Source organism: Caenorhabditis remanei, chromosome V (assembly GCF_010183535.1).
Source record: "Caenorhabditis remanei strain PX506 chromosome V, whole genome shotgun sequence".
Lineage (NCBI taxonomy): Eukaryota > Metazoa > Nematoda > Chromadorea > Rhabditida > Rhabditidae > Caenorhabditis > Caenorhabditis remanei.
In genome coordinates, this window is record NC_071332.1 from 18,269,795 (window position 1) to 18,293,185 (window position 23,391).

At 39.0% G+C, this 23,391-nt stretch overlaps 2 protein-coding genes and 1 pseudogene across 3 annotated transcripts; all 3 read left to right on the forward strand.

The window, feature by feature from the left end:
- The first annotated feature begins 425 nt into the window (after window positions 1-425).
- Window positions 426-2,114, forward strand: GCK72_021009 (annotated as a pseudogene). The gene is made up of 3 exons: window positions 426-943; window positions 1,897-2,041; window positions 2,088-2,114. Coding segments are annotated over exons 1-3 (690 nt in total).
- Window positions 2,115-2,900: 786 nt separating this feature from the next.
- GCK72_021010 (uncharacterized protein) lies at window positions 2,901-3,398 on the forward strand (the record flags this gene model as incomplete). The annotated part of the gene is made up of 1 exon (XM_003100582.2): window positions 2,901-3,398. The coding sequence occupies one exon, from the start codon at window positions 2,901-2,903 to the stop codon at window positions 3,396-3,398; it is 498 nt and encodes a 165-aa protein (XP_003100630.2).
- Window positions 3,399-19,089: 15,691 nt separating this feature from the next.
- On the forward strand, window positions 19,090-20,214 carry GCK72_021011 (uncharacterized protein; the record flags this gene model as incomplete). Its single annotated transcript, XM_003100466.2, has 3 exons — window positions 19,090-19,193; window positions 19,246-19,909; window positions 19,984-20,214. The coding sequence occupies 3 exons, from the start codon at window positions 19,090-19,092 to the stop codon at window positions 20,212-20,214; spliced, it is 999 nt and encodes a 332-aa protein (XP_003100514.1).
- Window positions 20,215-23,391: the final 3,177 nt, after the last annotated feature.

Below are 23,391 nucleotides of genomic sequence, written 5' to 3' on the forward strand. Positions count from 1 at the left end.
AAAAATAGTTTTGAACTTTGGCGCCAAGTACCCGGGTCTTGACAAGTACGATTTTCATTGAAAATTACTTTAAAATTTGAAAAAATGAACATGGCCGAAGTCGATTTTCTAGGCCATCGCGTAAATATTCTCGGCCATTTTATTGACCAAACTTTCCGACGATCGCTATCAGCGAGTTCTGGACCGATTTGAAACATTCTTTAAATTCATTACAATATGAAAACATAAGAACAAACCCCCTAATACACCTTTAAGACCAATCTTTAATTTTTTTTAGTGTCTAAAAGAAATTTAATAATTTTGTTTTCTTCATCACATAAATGCTACATAAACCCTATGATTACTTCCCCCCCCCCCCCTCCCCTTCAGTTTGTTCTGATTAAAAATTCTAAATATTTGTTTGTGCCTGGCTCCATTCTTTTCCCATGTCTCTAAACGACAACGACATTTCATTGGACTACGAGTATCTTGTCAAATACCCCAATCTCATGTTCTCAATTTTCGGATTTGTTACTGACCTTATTCATCTTTATTTCTGCACCCAAACTATTCAAAAACATCAAATTTTTGTGTTTCTTACTGTAGCCACCATTGCAGATTTACTCCAACTAACGATTGTAATGATTGTGGAAATTGCTACTGTATTGATCTACATAGATCACAGAAATTGTATTGGTTACGTGAATATTGCTGATGTTGCATTCATGTTTTTCTCGGAAGGATTATGGGCGTTGGGTGTTTCGGTGGGAGGATGGATGATAGTTCTCGCAGGATTACTTCAAATTTTCAATTTCAAAAAGCACGTGACTACAGTATCCCTGGTTACTGTAGCTGTTATATCTATTGTTACCAGCCTGGCTGCCGCGCCTTCGGCGCTTCATCCGGCTGGCCTCTCCTCATTTACTTGTTCACCTTCTCAGAAATGTATCCGCGTGGCCGAGTGGTCCAAGGCGGCGGTCTCTGCGCAAAAAGCGCAAGTTCGATTTTGGGCCCGGCCGCTTTTCTTTCTCATTTCTCAAAATTTGCGGACATTGGGACAGATGGACAAACTCCACATGCGTTTTATATATAAGAATGATTGTCATTGAGTTCATATCTGTCCTACTGATATTTCTGGAACTACCGTATTCCGAATGTGACAGGGAGGATTTGTTCAGGAAGTATATTATGGAAAATCAAGTGTTATTTTTCTCAATTATGATTATTGTTGATACGTTTTTGGAGCTTATCAAGATTCTTGGTTTATTTATTTTGGCACTTTTTATGTTATTTAAATTGGTCAGAAAAATGGTGGATATTCAGAAAAAGAAAATGATCAAATTGATTTTTTGGCTTATTATTCTCATTTTAATATTGGAATTTTTGAGTCTTGGAACCAAGCATTTATTAGAAAAAGGCAGCAAAGACGAACTGACAGTTACACAGTAAGCCATAAATCCCAAAATCATACTTGTCAAGGCCCGGCCCGGGTACTTGGAGCCAAAGTTCAAATTTCGAATTTTGAATTTTTTCGCGAAAATGTCAAATTTTCAACCATGATTCAGAATTAGAACAAATTCTGAAAAGTCATCAGAAATGTTCACTTTTTGATGAAACATTGAAAGATTTTGTTTTATTTCAAAAAAATTGATTCATTTTTGAAACAGGACCTTCGGGCTTTTCCGGGCCGGGCCTGGACAAAAATGCCCAAAATTGTTTTTCAAGTATATTTTCACATACTTATCAAAGTCTGGCCCGTCCCGGCAAGGTCCGAAGGCCCAGCTTTTTTCAATTTTTTATCGAAAATGTGAAAATTTTCGATGATTTTCAGAATTTCTTCTAATTCTGAATCATAGTTGAAAATTTTACTTTTTTGCGAAAAAAATCGAGAAATTTTTAATAAAATTGGATTTTCAGAAGAAGCGCCGTACTCCCTGCTGAAATATCAAGACTGATCAAAGTGGGCGGGGCTTGCATCCGACCCTTCTTGATTTTGGCGTTATCCGCGGAATATCAGAGTACAGTCAAATCGTTTTTCATATTGACACCAGCGGTTATAAAGGTAAGGAAGTGCGCTCTATTGAGATTTTTAAATTTATTTGTTTTAGGTGCAAGCACAGGATAACAAGGGATAATCGAGTCATCGATTTATAATTTTAATTTTAATTATCTTATATAAAAATAACAATTTATCATGACTTCAAGTACAAAGCCGTGGAAAATTTCAAAACTGGTTCCGCAGAAATACATGGAAAAATGGTCTAAAAGGACAGAAAATAGACTTTTCTTCAGCCAAAAACTAATTTTCCACTGATCTTTGGCAATTTTATAATCTTTTCTAGTGGAGTTTTTGAATCTTTGCGAAAAAATCTAACACCGACTTCCGACTTCCGACTTCCGGGTGTTTTTTTTTACTTCCGACTTCCGGATAAGAAATTTTACTTCCGACTTCCGACTTCCTGATAAGAAAAATCACTTCCAACTTCCGACTTCCGACTTCCGGATAAGAAAATTTTCACTTCCCAACATCTCTGCTGGCCACAGCTTTTTGAAGTTTTCAAGAAAAAGCCGCGGCCGGCCGTACGACAGCCTTGACAGTAACCCAAGATCCAAGTACAGTAACCCAGGATCCAAATACATACGGATCCTAGGTTATACAGAAATGCGTGGCGTAAGGTCGCTCCGTTGCACAACGGTTCACACGGTGCCGAAAAAGACTTGACTGTCAAGAAACTTGATGTCCTGCAATCAGCTCAACATTGCTCCTGGGAAGATGATGACAACTCTCAATTACAGTAAGAATTGTCATCATCCCCACTATCAGATATCTGGATATGTGAGGATGCTCCCTATTTGTCATCATGTTAAGGGTATATAAGGAGCCAGAGTACTCAGTTTTTTACCCATTCTCTCTTCTGACTATGGACCCCTTCCCGACATTCAACGTTGATTATTCCTCTGACCCTACCTATTCTGGGTACTACCCTAATACGGATTACTGGAACTGGGTCAACTATTACTATCAAAATGGATTCACATATGATCAGCCGACGTCTTCTGGATATTCATTCACCCCATCAACTTTTACGATGTCAACTCCAAGTACCTCCTCAGAATCTGATTCAACTGCCACTTCATCTCCAATGCTCTCAATGACGCCTTCATTCTATCCGACGTCAACTTCTACAATGACGCCACCAACCACCACCACCACTCCTCATCGTTCCCAGGGTTCTCCTAAACAATGCTCCAACTGCTTCGCCACGGAAACATGTCAATGGAGGAATGTTCGATCGGAGAATGGAATTCTGTGCAATGCTTGTTTCATCTACCAGAGGAAGTATAAGAAGACTCGACCAGTTAGTGCAATGGAGAAATATAGGAGTAAGAAAGCTCATCGACAAAGTAATTATGACTAACCTTTTCAATTTTTATGTTTTTTTTTATTCCCGATTATTTCTATTTTTGTGTTTTTTTGATTACTTCGTTTCAGTTGTTTTTTTTTAGCTCTTCTCAATAAATTAGGAAATTCAAAACAACTGTTCAACCTTCTAAGCTTCTCATTTTAAAAATTAGCAAAACAGAGGAAACTTAAATGTTATATTTAAAGTTTGCTGGTTTTCCTGAAAGTTTAGTTGCTGAATTGTTGCAAATTTTCTGTGCGTGCCTTGTAACAAAAATACTGAAAATAGTGGAGAATCAGCGGTTTTTCGAACAACTCCAATTTTCTGTCAAATTTTTAACAGATGTTTTTAATGTTTAGTTTATAGTAGTCATCTTTGCAATTCAGAAATCTTTTATCAATGCATATACTTTTTTTTTTCAAATTCTCGAAAAGTTCTAAATCTAGACCCTAAAATTGTATGCATTCTTTAGATTACACATGCAGTATTTAGTTTAAAAAATTACTTTTTAAGTCTCTCCCGCTCTCAGTGATTGTCCCACATAGCGAATTGTACACAGAGCAAAAGGTCTGTTCCATAATTTTTCAATTCTGAATTTCATATCAAGTATTTACTGTCAAGAAACTTGAAATCTTAGAGAATCGAAGTTATACCGAATCCTTCCCAACTTTGCTCTTGGGAAGATGATGACAACTCTCAATTACAGTAAGAATTGTCATCATCCCCACTATCAGATATCTGAATATGTGAAGATGCTCCCTATTTATCATCATGTTAAGGGGTATATAAGGAGCCACGGTACTCAGTTCTTCACCCATTTCCTCTCGTGACTATGGACCATTTTTTTAACCCTCTCCCAACATTTGATTATTCCTCTACCCCTACATATTCTGAGTACTACCCTAATACGGACTACTGGAACTGGGTCAACTATTACTATCAAAATGGATTCACCTATGATCAGTCGACGGCTTCTGGATATTCATTCATGACTTCATCATCAACTTCTACGATGTCAACTCCAAGTACGTCCTCAGAATCTGTTTTAACTTCCACTTCATCTCCAATGCTCTCAATGACGCCTTCATTCTATCCGATGCCAACTGCAACATCAGCCATAACATCTGATTCCCATGCTGCTCCATTGCTCACAATGACGCCACCAACCACCACCACCACTCCCCATCGTTCCCAGGGTTCTCCTAAACAATGCTCCAACTGCTTCGCCACGGAAACATGTCAATGGAGGAATGTTCGATCGGAGAGTGGAATTCTGTGCAATGCTTGTTTCATCTACCAGAGGAAGTATAAGAAGACTCGTCCAGCAACCGCAATGGAGAAATATAGGAGTAAGAAAGCTCATCGACAAAGTAATTCTGACTAAAAAATGTTTTTATGTATGTTTCATCCCGGTTCATTCTAATCTTGTATTTTTTACTTTGCTTTTTTACAATTGTACTTTTTTTTTAAAGTTTAACTCAATAAACTAGAAAATTCAAATCAATTGTTTGACCTTCTTATAGTCAGCTTTTCATTTAAAAAATTGGCGAAACACTTGAAATTTGAATTTTATATTAAAAGTTTTCCTGGCTTTCATTACTTTTGATTTGGTTGTCCAAGAGAGGGCATTTCGAATAAAAAGCAGTCAGAAGTGAAGGGAGGTATTATCGAAATAAAAAATGTCGGAACTTTTTTGTTGCGACAATACAGTAGTTTTGGGTCAATCTCAGAGCTAGCAGATAGTTTAGCGCGAAATTCAAAAAATGCATCCAAAATTTTTTTGTGTGCTGAAAATGTGAATTTTTCCCTTTTTTAATGAATTCGGTAACTTTGTGCGAAAATTAACCGATAATAGCAAACATTTATCTCCGTATTATTCGTCCACGTTATAATCACGCAATTTGGCTGAGCCGCGACTCAGTTGGCAGCCATCCAAGTGGTGTGCAAACGCGCTTCATTAGACTTCCGGTTTCGCGGGAAAATAATATGAATGCGTATGCGCCCGTAGAAAATTCTAGAAATTTCACCTTGGAAATGTTGGCTTTTTTCAGTTTTCTGAGATTTTCGTCTTTTTTTCTACCATTTTTGTTGTTTTCTATCAATTTTTGACATTGTTCCCGAATTCATTGAAAGAAAACAATATTGAAAATACTTAATTAAAATTTGAGCGAATCAACATGACCGAAGTCGAATTTCTAGGCCATCGTGCAAATTTTCTCGGCCATTTCACTGACCAGACTTTCCCCTTCCAGCAAGTTCTAGAACGATTTTAAAAAATACTTTTATTCAGGCTTGTCAATAATCGGCCAGGTAGCCCGGATTCAAAAATGGGTACTCGCTTTTTAATAAAATTTTTCAACAAAATTTGGATCCAAGTACATACAGTAACCCAGAATCCTAGTACAGTAATCCAGGATCCAACTACAGTAACCCTGGATCCAAGTACAGTACTCTTGGATACAAGTACAGTAACCCAGGATCGAAGTACAGTAACCCAGGATTCAAGTACAGTAACCCTGGATCCAAGTACAGTAACCCACGATCCAAGTACAGTAACCCAGGATCCTAGTACAGTAATCCAGGATCCAACTACAGTAACCCAGAACCTTACAAACTGAAAACAAAGAAAATGTCACAAAATTGGTGTAGATCAAAATCACAATTTTCCTTCAAAAAGTTATGATCTACCCCCGATAGATATTTTTGATCTACCACTTAAAATCTCAAAATCAATGGCGCTAATTTTAATCGGCTAGTTTTTTTCTCTACCGATCATTTTTCTCTTTTTTTTCATTCTTCTTCTTTTTTCTTGTCCTGTTTTCAGGGAATCTGATATCTGATTCTCGCTAGAGCGCATTTGCATAACCCTCCTTTTTCCAGCACACCCCAGCAGTACCCGCCTGAACTCCATGTACCGCCCGTCCTACTCAGATGGGTATGTAAAAATTTTGAATTTTTTTTGGAAAACGAAATTTTTCAGTTTATGGCGAAACGAGTCATCTTACAACACAAATTCACAATTGACGACGACGACGAGGTGCCCTGATGACGTCAAGAATCGGGAGCCGATGTATCAAATGATGGCTCCGTATCCAGTTTTCTATGGCATACCGTATCCGGTGCCTCCTCCTGACACAACACCTCAATATGGCGAAATGGCTCCGTACCAGACACCTCAGGAGGACGATCTGGAGTCAATCGATATTGAGGAGAGAGTTGTAGTGATGACACCTGACCCAACAATGGCTCCGTATCCAGATTCCTATGACATGCCGTATCCAGCACCTCAGTATGTCGAAATGGTTCCGTACCCAATGGTGCCAGAGAAGCCAACTAGATCCCTCAAGAAGACTGCTGAACTCGATATGGCTCCGTATCGGAAACCGTATCCGAAAACTCAAGAGGATGATTTGGAGTCAATCGATAAGCCAAGAGCCCAAGACGACTCCAAAACTCCTCACGACCCATCCGACCCTCTCAACGCCCCGACCCCCAACTACATTGACACCAAACATCTCTGCGACACAGTCTGGTTTCTCCTCAAGAAGAACTCCATTTCACAGACACTATTCGCTCATGTAGTCGCCCGCCGTCGTCAGGGTACCATGTCAGACTTGCTTCGTAACCCAAGGTGTTGGTTCGAGATGAAGTCTGGACGTGATGTATACCGGAGAATGTACAATTGGGTGAGAATGAAGGAGCACGAGAGGTTGGAGATTCTTGACAGAGACACCACTCCATCACCACCGAGGAAAAAAGAGGCGGAGCCTAAGGCTCGACACACTTTCAAGCCGGAGGAGAAGGCGATGCTGCAAGGCGTATTTGCCAAGAACGAGAAACCAAGTGAGGCCAAAATGAAGGAAATCGCGGATCATCTTGGAGTCAAGTATCACAACATCAGAATCTACTTTACTAATGCAAGACGCCGGAAGTCACATGTCTCAAGGAGAGCAATTAAATACTCAAATAATTAAATAATTATATTCATTCCCTCTCTCTTTGCTTGTCTAGCTACCAATCTCCCATTCTCTGATTCTAATTATGTAATTATATAATTAAATAATTATAGTCATTCCCTCTCTAGCTACCAATCTACCATTCTGCCCTTCATTCAAATTTTAATCTCTCGTTCTGAAATGTTTGTAAGACTTACCGATTTGTTTTAACCTTATAAATACAATAATTATTTTACAAAATTGAACAAAAATCGTAATTTTCAGACAGATTTTCAGCACTTTTCAGCTGAAAATCCACTGAAAATCTAATTGAACAAACAAACAGTGAAAATTGTGAGAAATTGAAGTTTTTAACCGATAATAATACGATTTTCAGCTCAAAAAGACAATTTTTGAATAGAAAAACTATATTTTTCCATCGATTTTCAGAGAAATTGGCAATTTTCGCATTTTCAGGCTTGATGAACCCGTTTTTCACATGGCTACGGTAGTTCTCAAAGTACGTAATGTGTTTGCGTCCAATGTGCGTTATCTTACGACAAGCAGTTTTTGCATCGAATTTTCAGATTTTTTCGCCTATTTTTCCCTATTTTTCAGCCTAATCGAATGGCAGAAACTCTAAAACCCGACCCAATCGCTCTTCGCGGTTTTATTCTATGCGAATATCTCCAAAATCGACCAATTTTCAATGCGTTCAACAATTTGTGCGCGAAATTCGGCGATGACTCCATGGACTACGTGGAATTCGAGTTTTGGTTCATGCGATTCGTAAGAAGAGACTTTAATCTTCATTATGATAGAAGGTTTGGAGTTTTGAGAATTGTAAGAAATTTCAGCCGGAAAAAATCTATTTTTAGCAAAGATCCAAAGCAATTGACATTCTCCGAATTGCCCACCGATATGTTGGGGGAAGTTGTGAAATTTTTGGATCCAAAGGAGCGGTAGGTGATAGAAAACCTAGAAATTGGAAAATTTAGGCCAAAATTCCAAAAAAATCAAAAATTTTCCAGAAAAATCGCGCGAAAAGTGTCGAAAACCCTCTGCAACGTTGTCGATCGCCAGAAAATCTACTATAAGGAAATCGAGGTTTTCATTGGATCAGCCGAAAAGATCACCGTGGCCTACAACAAGAACACGGTCGCTTATAGAGGGTGTCCCACTGGATCTATCATTGAGCTAGGCGGTTATAAAAAATCAATCGATAAATTCAATTACGTGGATTTGGCGTTCAATGACTTGGCGATTTCACTCAAACCGTCAAAAATTGTCGTGAAAAGTCTTCGGGTATCGATTGAGGAAAAGTCCGATATTGGTGTGATCAATCAATTTCTCAGTCTAATTCGATCGATTCACAACGGATTTCTTGTCAAGGAAACACTCATCGAAACTGCGAACACAACACTTGCGCTATCGATTCTATCGGTGTTGAAACCGGGAACTCTCGAGACGATCGAGATGTTTACTGCTGAAGGGAAGGCTGAAAATCATGAGAGAATTGTGGAGATGGAGCAGTTCAAGCAAGCGAAAACGGTGTTGCTTCGCCGATTTGGGATTTTCGATCCGAGTTATTTGCAGAGATTTAATGGGTTCAGACGATTCCAGTTGGTGTTGAACACTGTCGAGCCAAGGGATATTTACTTGTTGAGAGAAGTTAGTGTTCAGATGATTTAAGATGGAAAAAAACTCAGGATTTCTACCTTTTTCAGTGATTTTAGCAGACCAAAAAGTACTAAAATTTAGCTAGCAGGCCAATCTTAGAGCTAGCAGACCAATTTCAGAATTAGCAGACCAATTTAAGAGCTAGCAGACCAATCTGAGAGCTAGCAGACCAATTGTAGAACTAGCAGACCAATCTCAGAGTTAGCAGACCAATGTCAGAATTAGCAGACCAAAAGCATAACTAACAGACCAATTTAAGAACTAGCAGACCGAAATCATCGCTAGCAGACCAATTTCAGAACTAGCAGACCAATCTGAGAGCTAGCAGACCAGTTTAGGAGCTAGCTGACAAAAATGTTGATTTTCATATAAAAAATTGTAAAATTTCGTCTAAAAATCGCTTTTCTGTGCCAAAAATTTCCCATGTAAATATTCCAGGTTCTTCTCCAATCTCCGCACTTTTTGCACGGTTCAATCATCACTTCTAACGTCCCCCTCGATTACATCAAAATTGGAGAGGCTCTCGGATCTCGAATAGTGGACTCAGTCGCGACTCTCTACGACAAAATTCCCGGAACAACGGACACTCTGAAAATCACAATTTCAGTTTATGATGTCTTGTTTTGTCGATATTCTCAGTAGAATTCAAGAGAATTTTTGTCTTCAAATGCTAATTTCCATTGCATTTTTTCTTCCTGTTGATTGTTGTTGTTTTATCTTTATTCTTGTTGTTTTTTGTTGAAAAATTACTGTTCCGCTGTCTGCGGGCAGCGATTTAATGTTTTTTTCTTTACAATTTAAACCTTTTTTGGAGAAAAATCCAAAAGCAACGTCTCAGGCTGAAAGTGCCTGAAAACTACTATTTTCAGCCATTTTTCAGTCATTTTGAGAAAAAAAACGCGTCACAGGCGCACCCGATTCAGGAAATTCCAATTTTCATAAAATAAAGTCGATTTTCATTAGGAAACGCGTCAAAGGCGCGCCAGACTGAAAAAATTCCGGATTTTTTTTCAAAAAATAAGGTTTTTCGGCAAATTTTGTTGATGAAACGCGCCAAGGGCGCGCCAGAAATCGAGAGAAAGAAATGTTCTGTCATTTTAAGAAAAAACGCGTCAAAAGCGCACCCGATTCAGAAAAATTTCAATTCGAAAAAAAAATCAGAATCGAAAAATATCATTTTTCGGATGTTTTTGACTCAAAAATGACGATTTTTATGAGGAACGCGTCAAAGGCGCGCCAGACTCGAAAATTCCTGTCTGAAATTGGCAAAAAAAACTGAAATTTTCAGCCATTTTTCAGTCAATTTAAGAAAAAACGCGTCACAGGCGCAACCCGATTCAGGAAATTTCAATTTTGAATCGAAAAATGTCGATTCTCATAAGGAATCGCGTCAACGGCGCGCCAGACTCGAAAATTCTCGATATTAGGTTTAAAAATTAGGTTTTCCGGCAAACTTTGATATTAAAACGCGTCAAAGGCGCACCAGTCGTTTTTTTGGTCGTTACGCATTTTATGAGTGATTTTATACAAATTCATTCAAAAATTAGTTAAGGGTGAGATCATGCAATAAATAGGGAAAGAGAAAACTAAAAATTTGCACAAAAAATATATTTTTTTTTAAATCAGTTAGTTATTATTCGACAGCGCGCTCCGCTGCATTCTCTTGGCCAGTCGTGCCTTCTGAAGTTTGTAGAGAACATTGCCAGTGTCCGCTTCATCAGCACGATGCCTCGTGTATCCATCGGCAGCGTGTCCTTCGACAACGACAGTCGAATTGATCATGAGTCGAGCGTTCGTCATGATCCTCTCGTCATCTGCCTGCGTATTCGTTTCCATGGTAACACCGTACTCGGCGAGATTCTTTACTTCTTGAAATGCTCCAATCATTGTATTGAGTCGATGGAGGAGCATTCCGAGTGTTTGAACGAATAGAATCACCAGAAGAAACACGACAATTCCCATTCCGAGTGGATCGATTTTCAGTGGTTCATCAGTTTCCTCGAATTGACCAGTCGTCTCGTTCATCTTTGTGTGTGTGAAGTTCGCTAAAAGAATGGAATTTGGTGGAAAAATGTGGTTTTAGATAGAAAAAAGTTAATTTTTGTGAAAAAAAAGGATTTTTGGTGGAAAATTTGGATTTTTCTGCGAGAAATGCTATTTTTGAAATGGCAGTAAGCTCCGCCCACTTATCCATTAAAAAATTCGATTTTCAAGATATAGGCCACGCCCACTTTCCAGAAAATTCTGGTTTGTTCAAACTTTGTGGAAAAAAACGGGTTTTGTGAAGTAAAAAAAAGGAATTTTCAGTGAAAAAAACTATTTTCGAAATGCCATTAAGCTCCGCCCACTTCTAGCCCACGCCCACTTTCCAGTGAATTCTGATTTGTCTAAAATTTGGGGAAAATGAAGATTTTCAGGGCAAAAACTGGAGCAAAATGGGCGTGGTCTAAAAGTGGGCGGAGAGCTTACTGGGATTTTGAAAATCGCATTTATCGCTGAAAAATCCAATTTTTCATTAAAACATCAGTTTTTTCATGGTAAAAATCTATTTATCCATCAAAAAATCCCCATTTTCAGGCGCAACACACTCACCATGCGGTTTAAAATTGATGCTGAGAACATTCTTATGCTTCTGAAGGAGGATGATAGCCATGGCGAGAAGAGAATTGACAAGAAGAATAGTGAACGCAATCTGATTCCTCAACGACGCCAACCCGTCGGCCACCTCTTTCATCTCGGCAGGCGTCGTTTTGATCGGTGTCAGATAGGCGTCAATCAACTCTTGCCAGAATTGTCGCTCCGCCCCTTTCAGCTTTCCACGCTCACAATTTTTCAAGTTGTGACTCGTCATCCAAACGTATCGATTCGCTTTTTGCAGCGTTTTTTGGGATTTTTGGTCATTGGAAACTTCTGGAGTCTCAGACTCTGTACTCGCTGTCTGCGTCTCCTCTGTCTTCTGCTCTCTCTTCTCGTCATCCTCATCCAAAATCTTCTTCACATCAACTCCATTCTCGATATTTCTCAATGCGAACTCCATCTTCTCCACCTTCTTTTCCATCCGCCGCCTTTTCTCCTCGTTCTCCCGATTCTCCCGGCACGAAATCAGACGGAATCCTCTCTTCACCACGCCCACAACCATATCAATCGCCTGTTGCATCGGTGTCGCTTTCGTCTTTTGTCCTGTCGCCTTGGCTACGGCCTCCCGTGTTCCCCAAGTGATTACATTCAGATTGATGAGAGAATAGAGAGTGAGGAAGACGTATGTCGAGGGAATCATCAAGAAGAATACGATTCCGTGAATGATATTTGTGAATTCTTTCGGATGGAGACACGCTGCGAAGAAGAAGATTCCCACCATGGTGACGATGAACATGGAGGTTGGTGCGAGGACAGCTGAAAGAAATAAGCAGTTGAATTGTCTGTTGTTTTTTTTTATAAAATGACTGAAAAACGGCTGAAAATTTCAGTTTTTTAACCCCAATTTCTGTCTGAGACGTTGTCTGGCGCACCTGTCACGCGTTTTAGTTTCAAATCGCTGAAAATCGTTTGGAAATTGAATTTTTCAGATTTTATCCTGATTCTGAATTATAGTTGAAAACTTGAAACGCGTTAATGGAACGCCAGACAATATTTTTTCAACTTTAGCACAATGACCAAAAAAAAACGACCAGAAATGTCTATTTTCAACAGAAAATTTCATTTTTCTTGATTTCTGGCGCGCCCTTGACGCGTTTCAATATCAAAATTTGCCGAAAATCCTTATTTTTCAACTTAAAATCCGGAATTTTCGAGTCTGGCGCGTCTTTGACGCGATTTCTTATGAAAAATCCACATTTTTCTATTCAAAATTGAAATTTCCTGAACCGGGTGCGCTTTTGACGCGTTTTTTGTAAAGTGACTGAAAACTGCTGAAACTGACAGTTTTTCAGCTAATTTCAGCCTGAGACGTTGTCTGGCGCACCAAATCGTTGAAAATTGTTTGAAAATCGAACACTTCAGAATTTCTTCTGATTCTGAATGATAATCGGAAATTTGACTTTTTCGTGAAAAAAAAAACTCCGTTTTCAGCGTCTGAAACCCGCCAAAACTCACTCTCTAACACAATCTGACTGCTAGTAGCAACGAGTACAGCCAACATGACAAACGCATACGCAATCGACATATATTTGGCATAAATCAATTGAACATTGGATTCAGTTGTGAAGCAGAGCAAGATGAATAACCCGATCGGAATCGCATTATACCACATGACATCACTTGAATTCAGACCGAACGCGGCGACTTGAGCGAACACGAGCATAGTGAAAATGATGGCTGGACCAAGCATTGAGAAGAAAATAACCAAGAATTGATAGGCAATATAAGCATAGGAAATGGCGTCGTTATTCGCTGAAGCCCTCTTGTAATCCATCAACAAATCCACTGTATTCGCGATAGATGACGGTGTCCAACGTCTCCGTTGATTGAAGAACTCTTCGAAGCCTTCTGGAGCATAGGTCTCTGCGTCGGACGCCGCCGCGTACTCGATTCGATATCCTTGTTTTAGAAGAAGTGTCGACAACCAGCGATCCTCTCCCTGATCGTACTGTACATAGTGGCGGGGTTCCGAAGCGGTTTTCGTGTATTTGTGCATGATATTGTCATCCATCAAAGCAGACGCACGGAACAAAGAGAAACATCCGGGAGCGCAGAGCACACAACCGAACACGTGTTCCGCCGCTTTTTGGAACCAATGGGCGATGGCGTACTCGAATTTTTGGTACCAAACCATGATGCCATTTCCAATAGGGTGAATTCGACCGCACGCACAACCAATGTCACTTTTTGCGTTCATGAGATGAAGGAGACGCAGGAGAGCATCCGGTTCGAATTTCGAGTCTCCATCGATAGCGAGAATGAAGGTGTTATCAGCCATCTGTTGTCGATCTTCAATCGATAACGGGCAATCCATGATTCGATGTCCCAGGAGATAGTACATGTACATCACTTGACTCCATCGTTTCTTGTGTCGAATCATCTTTTTATCCTTCAAATGAACGAATAGAAGAGTTCCAGATGGTAGTTTCACAACAAGTCTACCTCCATACGGAGTATTCACCAGTATTCTTGTCTCCATCTTTCCCTCCTCATTCAACTTCTCGCCAGTCATCTCATTCAACAAATCAAAGAACATATGGAAGTACTCGTTCGGTTGCCGCTTCTCCACCCCGTCCTCCACCACATCTTCCCACGCGTCGTCGAAGAAAATGTGTCCTTCGAGACGATATCTCAACTCGTTCACCTTCTTATTATTCATCCGGGTCGCGTGGTCGACGTCGAGCTTCAGAATACTTCGAAGCACTTGTCGCATCTCTGTCTCCGTCTCATGCCACATTGTTGCACATCCGTATACTGTAGATACTCGATCTACTTCGTCGTTTCGGATTCGAAGCTCGTCGTTCTCGTCGGATGGATCTTCGTCCTCTATCAGCATTGTTTTCTCTTGGCGATTCAGAGAATGTTGGAATATCACTAGAGATTGTTCGATGCACAGTCCATTGCATACGGGAGGCATTGAGGAGATTCTGAAATTTTGAGTTTCAGAGTCTAATTATGGAGTCAGTGTGGGCGTGACGTATATCATTGAAAAGTTGAAAAACGCTTCAAAAATCCCAAAAAATGACATTCTCCACGGATTCCCAGATTTTCACGCTGCAAGTGCGCTCCACCGATAATTAGGAAAGCATGGGTGTGTACTTCACGTGGACAAGACAGTTTGGGCGTTTTGGGCTATTTTGAGGAGTTTTCCGTGGATTTTTGAGCGTTTTTTTTTGTTATTTTTCCAGAAAAATCGTCGAAAATTACACGAAAATTGTTGAAAAATAGCATTTTTCAAACGTTACAGCTGCATGTGCGCTCTACGGATAACTAGGAGAGCGTTGGTGTGTGCTTCGCGTTTTTCGGGTATTTTGAGGTTTTTTTTGCTATTTTTTCGGAAAATTCAGTAAAAATGATGAAAAAACGTGAAAGTCCTCGGAAAAAGTTTGGTTTACTATTTTTCTGAAAAAAATAGCAAAAAACTCCTCAAAATACCCCAAAAACGCAAAATACCCGCCAACGCCTTCATAGTTACCCGTAGAGCGCACTTGCAGCTGTAAAATTCGAAAAATGCGATTTTTCTGAAAAAATAGCAAAAAAATCCAAAATCCATCTAGTCCACGTGAAGTACACACCCATGCTTTCCTAATTATCGGTAGAGCGTTCTTACAGCGGTAAGATATAAAAATCTGTAGAAAATGTCATTTTTGCGATTTTGGAAGTTTTTTCAGCTTTCCAATCCAACACAGGTCAAGTCCTAAAGTAAGACACTAACATTTCCTCAGTCGTATCGAAATATCTCTGTCGAACGAGCCGCCATCCACGATAGCACCCAACCAACAACCAAATGATACAAATATAAAAATCCGGTGACGTCATCGTCTGATTCTCCTGGAACCACTGATCACACACCCATCGGAGACCGTAACGCGATAGACGACGTGCGATGAAACACGTCGGCGACTGACATACGTAACGGACGTATCCGTACGCGATGAGTGGGGCGATGGATAGAGGATGAACGAATGAGAAGGGATGGAGATCGAGAGCGGCGAGGAAACGGGAGATCACTCGCATGAATGAGTGGAGGGCGATGATTGAGCATGAGAGGAGCAGGAGACGACTGGAATAATTATAGATAATTATTTAATTGGTTAATTGGGGATCCTTACGTATAGTGCTGCTTCGTGTGGAAACTGAAGAATGCTTTGATGAAATGGGAGGCGTTGAGCTTCGTGTGACCATTCATGAACACTGCGGCGACCTGGAAAATAGATTTAGTGGGAGAAATGGGAAAAAATACAGTTCGAACACTTGAAAATTTTTTCGTTTATGGTGTCAAAATTGACAGAAAAGTCTCATAATTGGCTCAAACTCTGTATTTTGACCTGAAAAATACCGAAATGTGGGTCTCGTCGAGTTTTTTTAGACATCAAAAATAGCGATTTTCAGATTTGTCCGAAAAAACGCGTCAAAAGCGCGCCAGCCATAGTTTATCGACGAGTTCTATATCCGTGATCTACTAATATCAAAATAGCTGAAAATCACAGTTTTTGAGCGAAAATTGCCGATTTTCGAGCAAAATGTTGGATTTTTCCGCGTTTGTACCCCCAAATAACGCGTTTTTAGGACTTTTTGAGTGAAAGTATTACAGATTTGCCCGAAAACGCGTCAAAAGCGCGCCAAACTCTTTTACTTTGAATTTCAGATTGTTGAAAGGGTTAAAGGTGCGCCGGACTCAAACAGGCCGGAAAATCTTCTTAAAAAAGAAAAAAGTGCCAAAAAAATGGCAAAAAGTCAATCTAGATCGCTAAAACTCATTTTTAGTTGTAAATTGAAGAGCCTATGCTAAAAAAGCTGAAAAACTCATTTTTTAGGTGTAAATTGCCGATTTTCAACGATTTTCAAGCTGAAAGTTAGATTTTTCTGCATTTATACCCTCAAAGACCGTGTTTTTCGGACTTTTTGAGTAGGCCGGCTCGTTTCGAGTTTTAGGCGCCTAAAACTGCGATTCCCTGAGTGTCCATGCTCTCCGTAGTACTCTCCGAGTCCGTACCATAACAGAAACAGTGCAACTGATTCTCATCAACGAAACGACCGCATTCGTAGTGTTATTCATTTTCCTGACAGCATACTTCAACCGATACAACTCATCATACGAGGTTCCAGCGTGTGTCGTGTCAATCCACGATTCCCAGAAACCAATCGACGTGCAAATAACACCGATTGGAAGGGCGATTGTGGCGGTGAATTTGCCGTCGAACAGTGTCCACACGTAACAACTACTCATCAGAATTAGGAACATTAGGACGTGTGGGATGGCAATGAAGCATCGACCCAGCCGATTCTTGAATGACCGCCCGTTCCTCGCAGCGGACATCATTGCGATCAGTGATCGTTGGAGTACGGCGACCAGGGGAAAACAGGCGGAGAGGACGAGACATCTGGCGAGATCCAGCTGAGGGAACACGTGGAAACTGAGCACGGCGAGACCGATGGCTCGTAGGGATTCGAGAATGACGACGGAACGAATCAGTCGACCGCATCGTCCTTTGTACATCTCCAGTGACGAACGGATCAGGTTTATTGTGTCAGGGAAGCATTGGATGAGCATCAGTGACAGATAGATACCAGCAGTTGTTGTCGATGTTCGGCGCACTGGAAATTTCGAGTTTTCAGGGGAAAATATGAATGGAAAATGTACTTTTCCTATAATTTTGAATAAATTCTGAAGAAATCCGATTTTCAAGCAATATTAGGCAATTTGAAACTAAAAGGCGTCACTGGCGCGCCAGGCAACGTCTCAGACTGAAATTTGTTGAAAAACTAAGATTTTCAGCCATTTTCAGTGATTTTACAAAAAAACGCGTCAAAAGCGTTCAATTTGACTAAAAATGACCATTTTCAAAAGGAAGCGCCACAAAGGCGCGCCAGACTCGAAAATTCTCGATTTTAGGGTGAAAAATTAGGTTTTTCGGCGAAAATTGGACAATAAAACGCGTCAAATGCGCGCCAGAATCAAGAGAAATGAAATTTTTCTTTTGAAGTCAAAAATACTCGATTTCTGATAATGTTTCGTGCCAAAAACCATTAAAAATCGACTATTTTTGACTTTCACAGAAAAATTTCATTTCTCTTGGTTCTGGCGGGCCTTTGTCGCGTTTCAATATCCAATTTCTGGCAAAAACCCTGATTTTTCTACCTAAAATCGGAAAATTTCGAGTCTGGCGCGCCTTTCTCGCGTTTCCTTATGAAAATGGTAATTTTTAGTCAAATTGAGCGCTTTTGACGCGTTTTTTTGAAAAATTCCTGAAAAATGGCTGAAAATTTTAGTTTTTCAGCAAATTTCTGTCTGAGACGTTGTCTGGCGCGCCTGTGACGCCTTTTAGTTTCAAATTTCTGAAAATTGCTTGAAAATCGAATTTTTCAGAATTCCTTCAAAATCTGAATGATAGTTTGGATTTTTTTGCGCCAAAAATCATCAGAAACCGGTGATTTTTGACTTAATTCTTCACTTACCGATAGCTTTCGAGCATTTTCTCGAGAACTTCCCGATGAGATGAGTGCGTGGCAAGATGTTAGTGGCCATGATGAGAACAATCAGTTTCGAGAAAACGGAGCCAAGTGTTAGTACAATATTGCACATGGCGAAGAGGAGGAGCTGAAAAAAATCAATAAATTTTAAAAAATTATGAAAAAAAGCTACCTTGGTGGCCTGCAAGGCAGTTATCATCCATGGCGAGAGGGTGGGACCGTCGGTGGCGGATCGTTTGTGCGAACGAAACGCATTCCAATAGTTCTCCCCGTCGTTCATTTTTGAACGAGAACGGAGAAGAAATGGGGATAAAACTCGACGTTTTTTCGAGTATGAGTGTTTATGGTTCTCCCGCCGATTGTTTCGTTGCTCGACTCTGAAAAATGTAAAAATCAGAGGTCAAACTAGATGAAAATCGAGAAAATTGTGCAAAAAATGATGAGAAATGACTAGGAAAATCACGAAAACACGAAAGAAATCGGGAAAATGTTTCAAAATTTAAAAATACGCGCCTTTCAACGGCAATCGTGTCGAGACCCAACTCTGAGATGACATGCGCCTTTGAAAGAGTACTGTAATTATTTTTGAACTTTTAAGCATGAAAAAATTGATTTTTGAGGAGAAAAACGGATTTTCTTGCTTGAATTCAAGATTTAATAATAAATTTTATCGACTTTCACCTACATCTTCATTTAATGAACCTGTGAAATCTTTTTTTTTTGACTGTAAAAAAAAAATCGTGGCAACACCCACGTTAAAATTCCATGCGCCTTTAAAGTGTACTGTAATTTTTTTCCGATTGGTGGAGTATTTAGCATGACGAAATTAATGATTTCAGCATGTTTTTCAGATAAAAATAAGCGGAAATTAGTGAAAAACGAGAATTCTACTTACTAATTCATAATTTTTCTTAAATTTTTTGTCGAATATACACGTTTATCTTCCTTATTATTCAAAAAAATGTGAAATTCCAGAACTCATGGATCAACTGACCTCTCCCAAATCCACCTCTGCCCTCAAATTCTCCAATTTGCCTACTGATGCATTTGGGGAAATCATGGAGAAATGTGATCTCAAAGAGCAGTGAGCAACACAAAAACAGCTGGGAACAAACTAAATTTATTCGAAATTTCAGATTGACTCTCCGAAAAGTGTCGAAAACCCTCCGTTCTCTCGTCGATAAACATAAACTTGCATACAAATCGATCGAGATTAATCCGAGAGATTCGTATATCTTTTGTGCGTATAATGGCAAAAAAGTTGTGTATGCAAGCGAGAATCTGGATGAAAAGGAGGAAAAAGGTTTCGATAAGGAAAATCGCATTATCAGAAACGATGATTATGTGAAAATCGCTTTGAATGATTTGTCGATTGCATTGAAAAATCCAAAATTGCGATTGGATGAGCTACACCTGAAAGTCGGATGTAGAATGAATCAATTCAGATTGGAGGGCCTTATGAAACAACTCAATCACCAAATACACGTCAAAACGTTGAGAGTCCGTGCGGAATTACCTGAATATTTCCTGAAGAATCTTCTATCGATTCTTCCCTGTCTCAAACCGAAGAAACTCGTGAATATTGAAGTTTTTGAAGTAATTTGTGACAATGAGCTACCTTCGGAACAAGCATCGAAAAGACTCAGGAAAATCGCAAATCTGGAACAATGGAAGCAGGCGGAACAGCTCTATGCTAAATTTTCTTTCGATTACTTCCCATTCGAATTTCTCATGCATTTCAAACGTTTTACGATTTTTAGACTGTATTTCGACAAGGATTTCTTGAAAAATCTCACAGATGTTAGTTATTTTTATAACAGAAATGATTATTTCCAAATATTTTGGATGTCAATTTATCACCTACTTTATTGCAGTTATTCTCCACATCTACCAAATTCGAGTCATGCACTGTCAAAGCATTTGGTCTCGACGACTGCCCTGAATTCCTTGAATCGTTCTGTAGAAAACTCGACACCGGAGTTCCAGACGTTCTCCTCAAGGAGCTCCTCTACCACTACAAGATTCCTGATGGTTCGAACAAGATGTTGGAGTTTAAAGTGGACAAAGTTCAACGCAAAATGTTTATCGAGAAGAAGAATTTGTAATTTTTGCTGCTGCTTTTGATGGAATTGATATAAAAATTGTGATAAAATTTTGCTCAGAACTGTTCATTTTCCTTATTCCTTGAAGCGTTCATAGCGCACCACTTTATTTTCTCTCGAATTTACATCAGAGTTGAGCGGAATGCGGTTTTTGAAATGGCGGAAGGCGGAAAGCGGAATGAACATTTTTGGGCGGAAAGCGGAAGGCGAAATTGGAAAAACATCGGCGGAAAGCGGAGAGCGGAAGGCGGAAGTGAAAATTTTTGGCGGAAGGCGGAAAGCGGAATGGAAAAAATGCGGAAGGCGGAATACAATGTCGCTTTCAAAAATACGATTTTGGCCTTATTTTGTAGTAAAAAACACTAAAATGGTTTAATTTAAAAATTTGTGTTAAATTTTGTTTTTTCGGTAAACACTGATAGCTTTGCTGCAAAAAACCTCAAAAATATCAGTAAATTGGAATAGGTGATCTAATTTTTCAAGCTGAGGAAAAAATCTTTAAACAGCGGAAATAGGAAAATTTTTGGCGAAAAGCGGAAGGCGGAATAAAAAATTTTTCGGCGGAAGGCGAAAGGCGGAATTCCGCTCAACTCTGATTTACATGTTAATCAGTATTTACTGAGAAAAATTAAAAATTTTCTTTCGAAAAATTTCCGATTTTTTTCGGAAAAAAATTCAAGAAGTTTTTTCATGTTTTAGAGCAGTGTGTGTTTTTCGAAATTTCTTATTCGAAAATAAATAAATATCGTAACGAAATTTCATTATTACAGAATAGTCTCGAAATAAAACTTGAAAGGTCCTATGATCTACCTGTAGACATTGTCGGTCGAATTGTGCGAGATTTGGAGTTGAAAGATAGTCAAATTATGCTGAAATTGGCATCAAAATAAGTGAAAGTCAAGTGGAATTATGCTTCAATCACCATGAAATTGCATACAAACGAAGATTTGATGAAGATATGGATGATGCATTCCAGTGTGTGTTTTTCGAAATTTCTTATTCGAAAATATCTATTTTCGAAAAAAATTCGAATGATATTCGAATAATTGTTCGAATATTCGTTCGAACAGTTGTTCGAAAATTTATTCGAACAATTATTCGAACGAATATTCGAACGAATATTCGAAAGACTATTCGAATATTCGTTCGAATATTCGTTCGAACATTTCTTTCGTTTGGTAAACTGGGCGCGGCATGTTCTTTCGGAGTGTCGTTTGCAGTTTGTTTTTCTTCATTGCGAAATAAATATTTATGATGAAGATATGTGTCAGCAGGGTTTGGGAAATTCCGGGCCGGGCCGACTGAAAAATTTTCCTCGGCCCGGCTCCTGTAGAAATTTGAATATTGTTGAAAACTTTTTGAAAATTTTTTTGATTTTTTGCAAAAAACGTCGAATTTTCTACTATTTTTTTGAAAACCGATAAAAACTGAAGCGTACAAGAATTTCGACTATTTTTTAATAAAAATTTTCAAAAAATTGTGAAAAAATTGTGCACATTTTTGAAGCCGGGCCCGGAATTTCCCAACCCTGTGTGTCAGAACTATTTCAAATGTTTTGAACAGTTCACATGAAAATTTATCCACAAAACTAGCAATTCTTGCGAAAATTTTCCGTCGGGAAACAATACGTTTTGAAAAACAGTAAAAATTTTCAAATTTTATTAGAAACGATATTCGAAAATTGTTCGAATAAAATTGCCTTCGAATACTGTTCGAACAATTATTCGAATAGTTCGAATAATTATTCGAACATATTCGAAAAAGTATTCCTCAGGCAACTCAATATCAGTCTAATCCTACAACCGCATCAATCTAATCGCAATCTCATTAGATTAGTGGAATTTGCTTGCGCAAACTCCGTGCGCGTCAGGAAACGACAGGCGCGTATTGCGCGGAAAGGATTTTTCGTAAAAAAATTAATTTTTCTCAATTGGTCGCAACGCGATTGAGTTTGCAAGTGTTATAATATTCTCGTCAGGTCTCATTCGAAGGTACAGCTTTCCGGTTATCCCAATGATAATAACAAAGTTGGTTTGCAGGTTGCATAAATATATTTTCAATAATTCAAAAAGGCGAATTTGAGATCTCGAACTATCGATAGTGGAAAATATAATTTAGTTACTTGTTATACGGACATAAGGAGATGAGAGGTTTGTGGTTCAGATTTCAGGTGAAAGTTTAATACTTGAGAATGAGAAGAAGCAGGAAAACAGCAAGAGAAATTTTCAAAAATATCAAAGGAGGATTGGAAAATGACGATGTTTCGGATGAATCCCTCACTGCGTCAAAAATTTTGAAATACTGTACAGATGATAGTGAAATTTGTGAATCACCGGATATGATATTTGATGATGAAATTGAACAAGAAGATGATAGAGGTAAGGTTTTGAAAATGGAGTCTGAACATAATGATTCGTTTCCAGAGAAGGCGTGGAGAAGTCTTTCTAATAAAGATTTAAGACGAATGATATTTCTCTTGACAACTACTCAATCGAAAGCAGCTATTAATTCTTATTTTGAACCCGAAAACTTCGAAAATGAGATTGCGATGAAACGTTTGTTATTCGATAGTGAACACATCTACGAATTAAGTCTCTGTTCCTCATGTGCGGATGAAATTGACGAATGTATCTGTGAGAAGAAAAACCCATGTAAAGTGGCTTATGCAGACTTTAAACGACTTTTCACATCTCAATTGAACGTTCATGGAAACAACTTCGTAAAAACTCAATCCCAAATCAGAGATCTACGTAAAACAACGTCCCCGATGGGATTTGGAAGATTGAAGGAGATGTTGTTGAGTACACCCGTGATTGATGATAAAATGACTGTTCATTTTCAATGCGGGTTTGACGGAATTCGTCTTCAATCCAAAAGCCGGTTAGTTGAAGCAATATGAGAATCGAAATAATTTAACAATTTCAGTTTCAAAATATGGCCATTTACTGTTGTGCCACTGGATCTGGAAGATACTGAGAGAGCAAAAGTCAAATCTGTCATGTTAGTAGCAATTTTTATTGGGACAAGTGAACCGGAGTCTAGACTTCATGATCGACTAGTAGAGTGGATCAGGAATGAGATGAAAGTCGGAATCCGTTGGCAGAAGTATTCCGTATATGGAAGAATTGTGTGTGCTACGCACGATGATCAAGCCCGAAGAAAAATTTATAATTTGAAAGC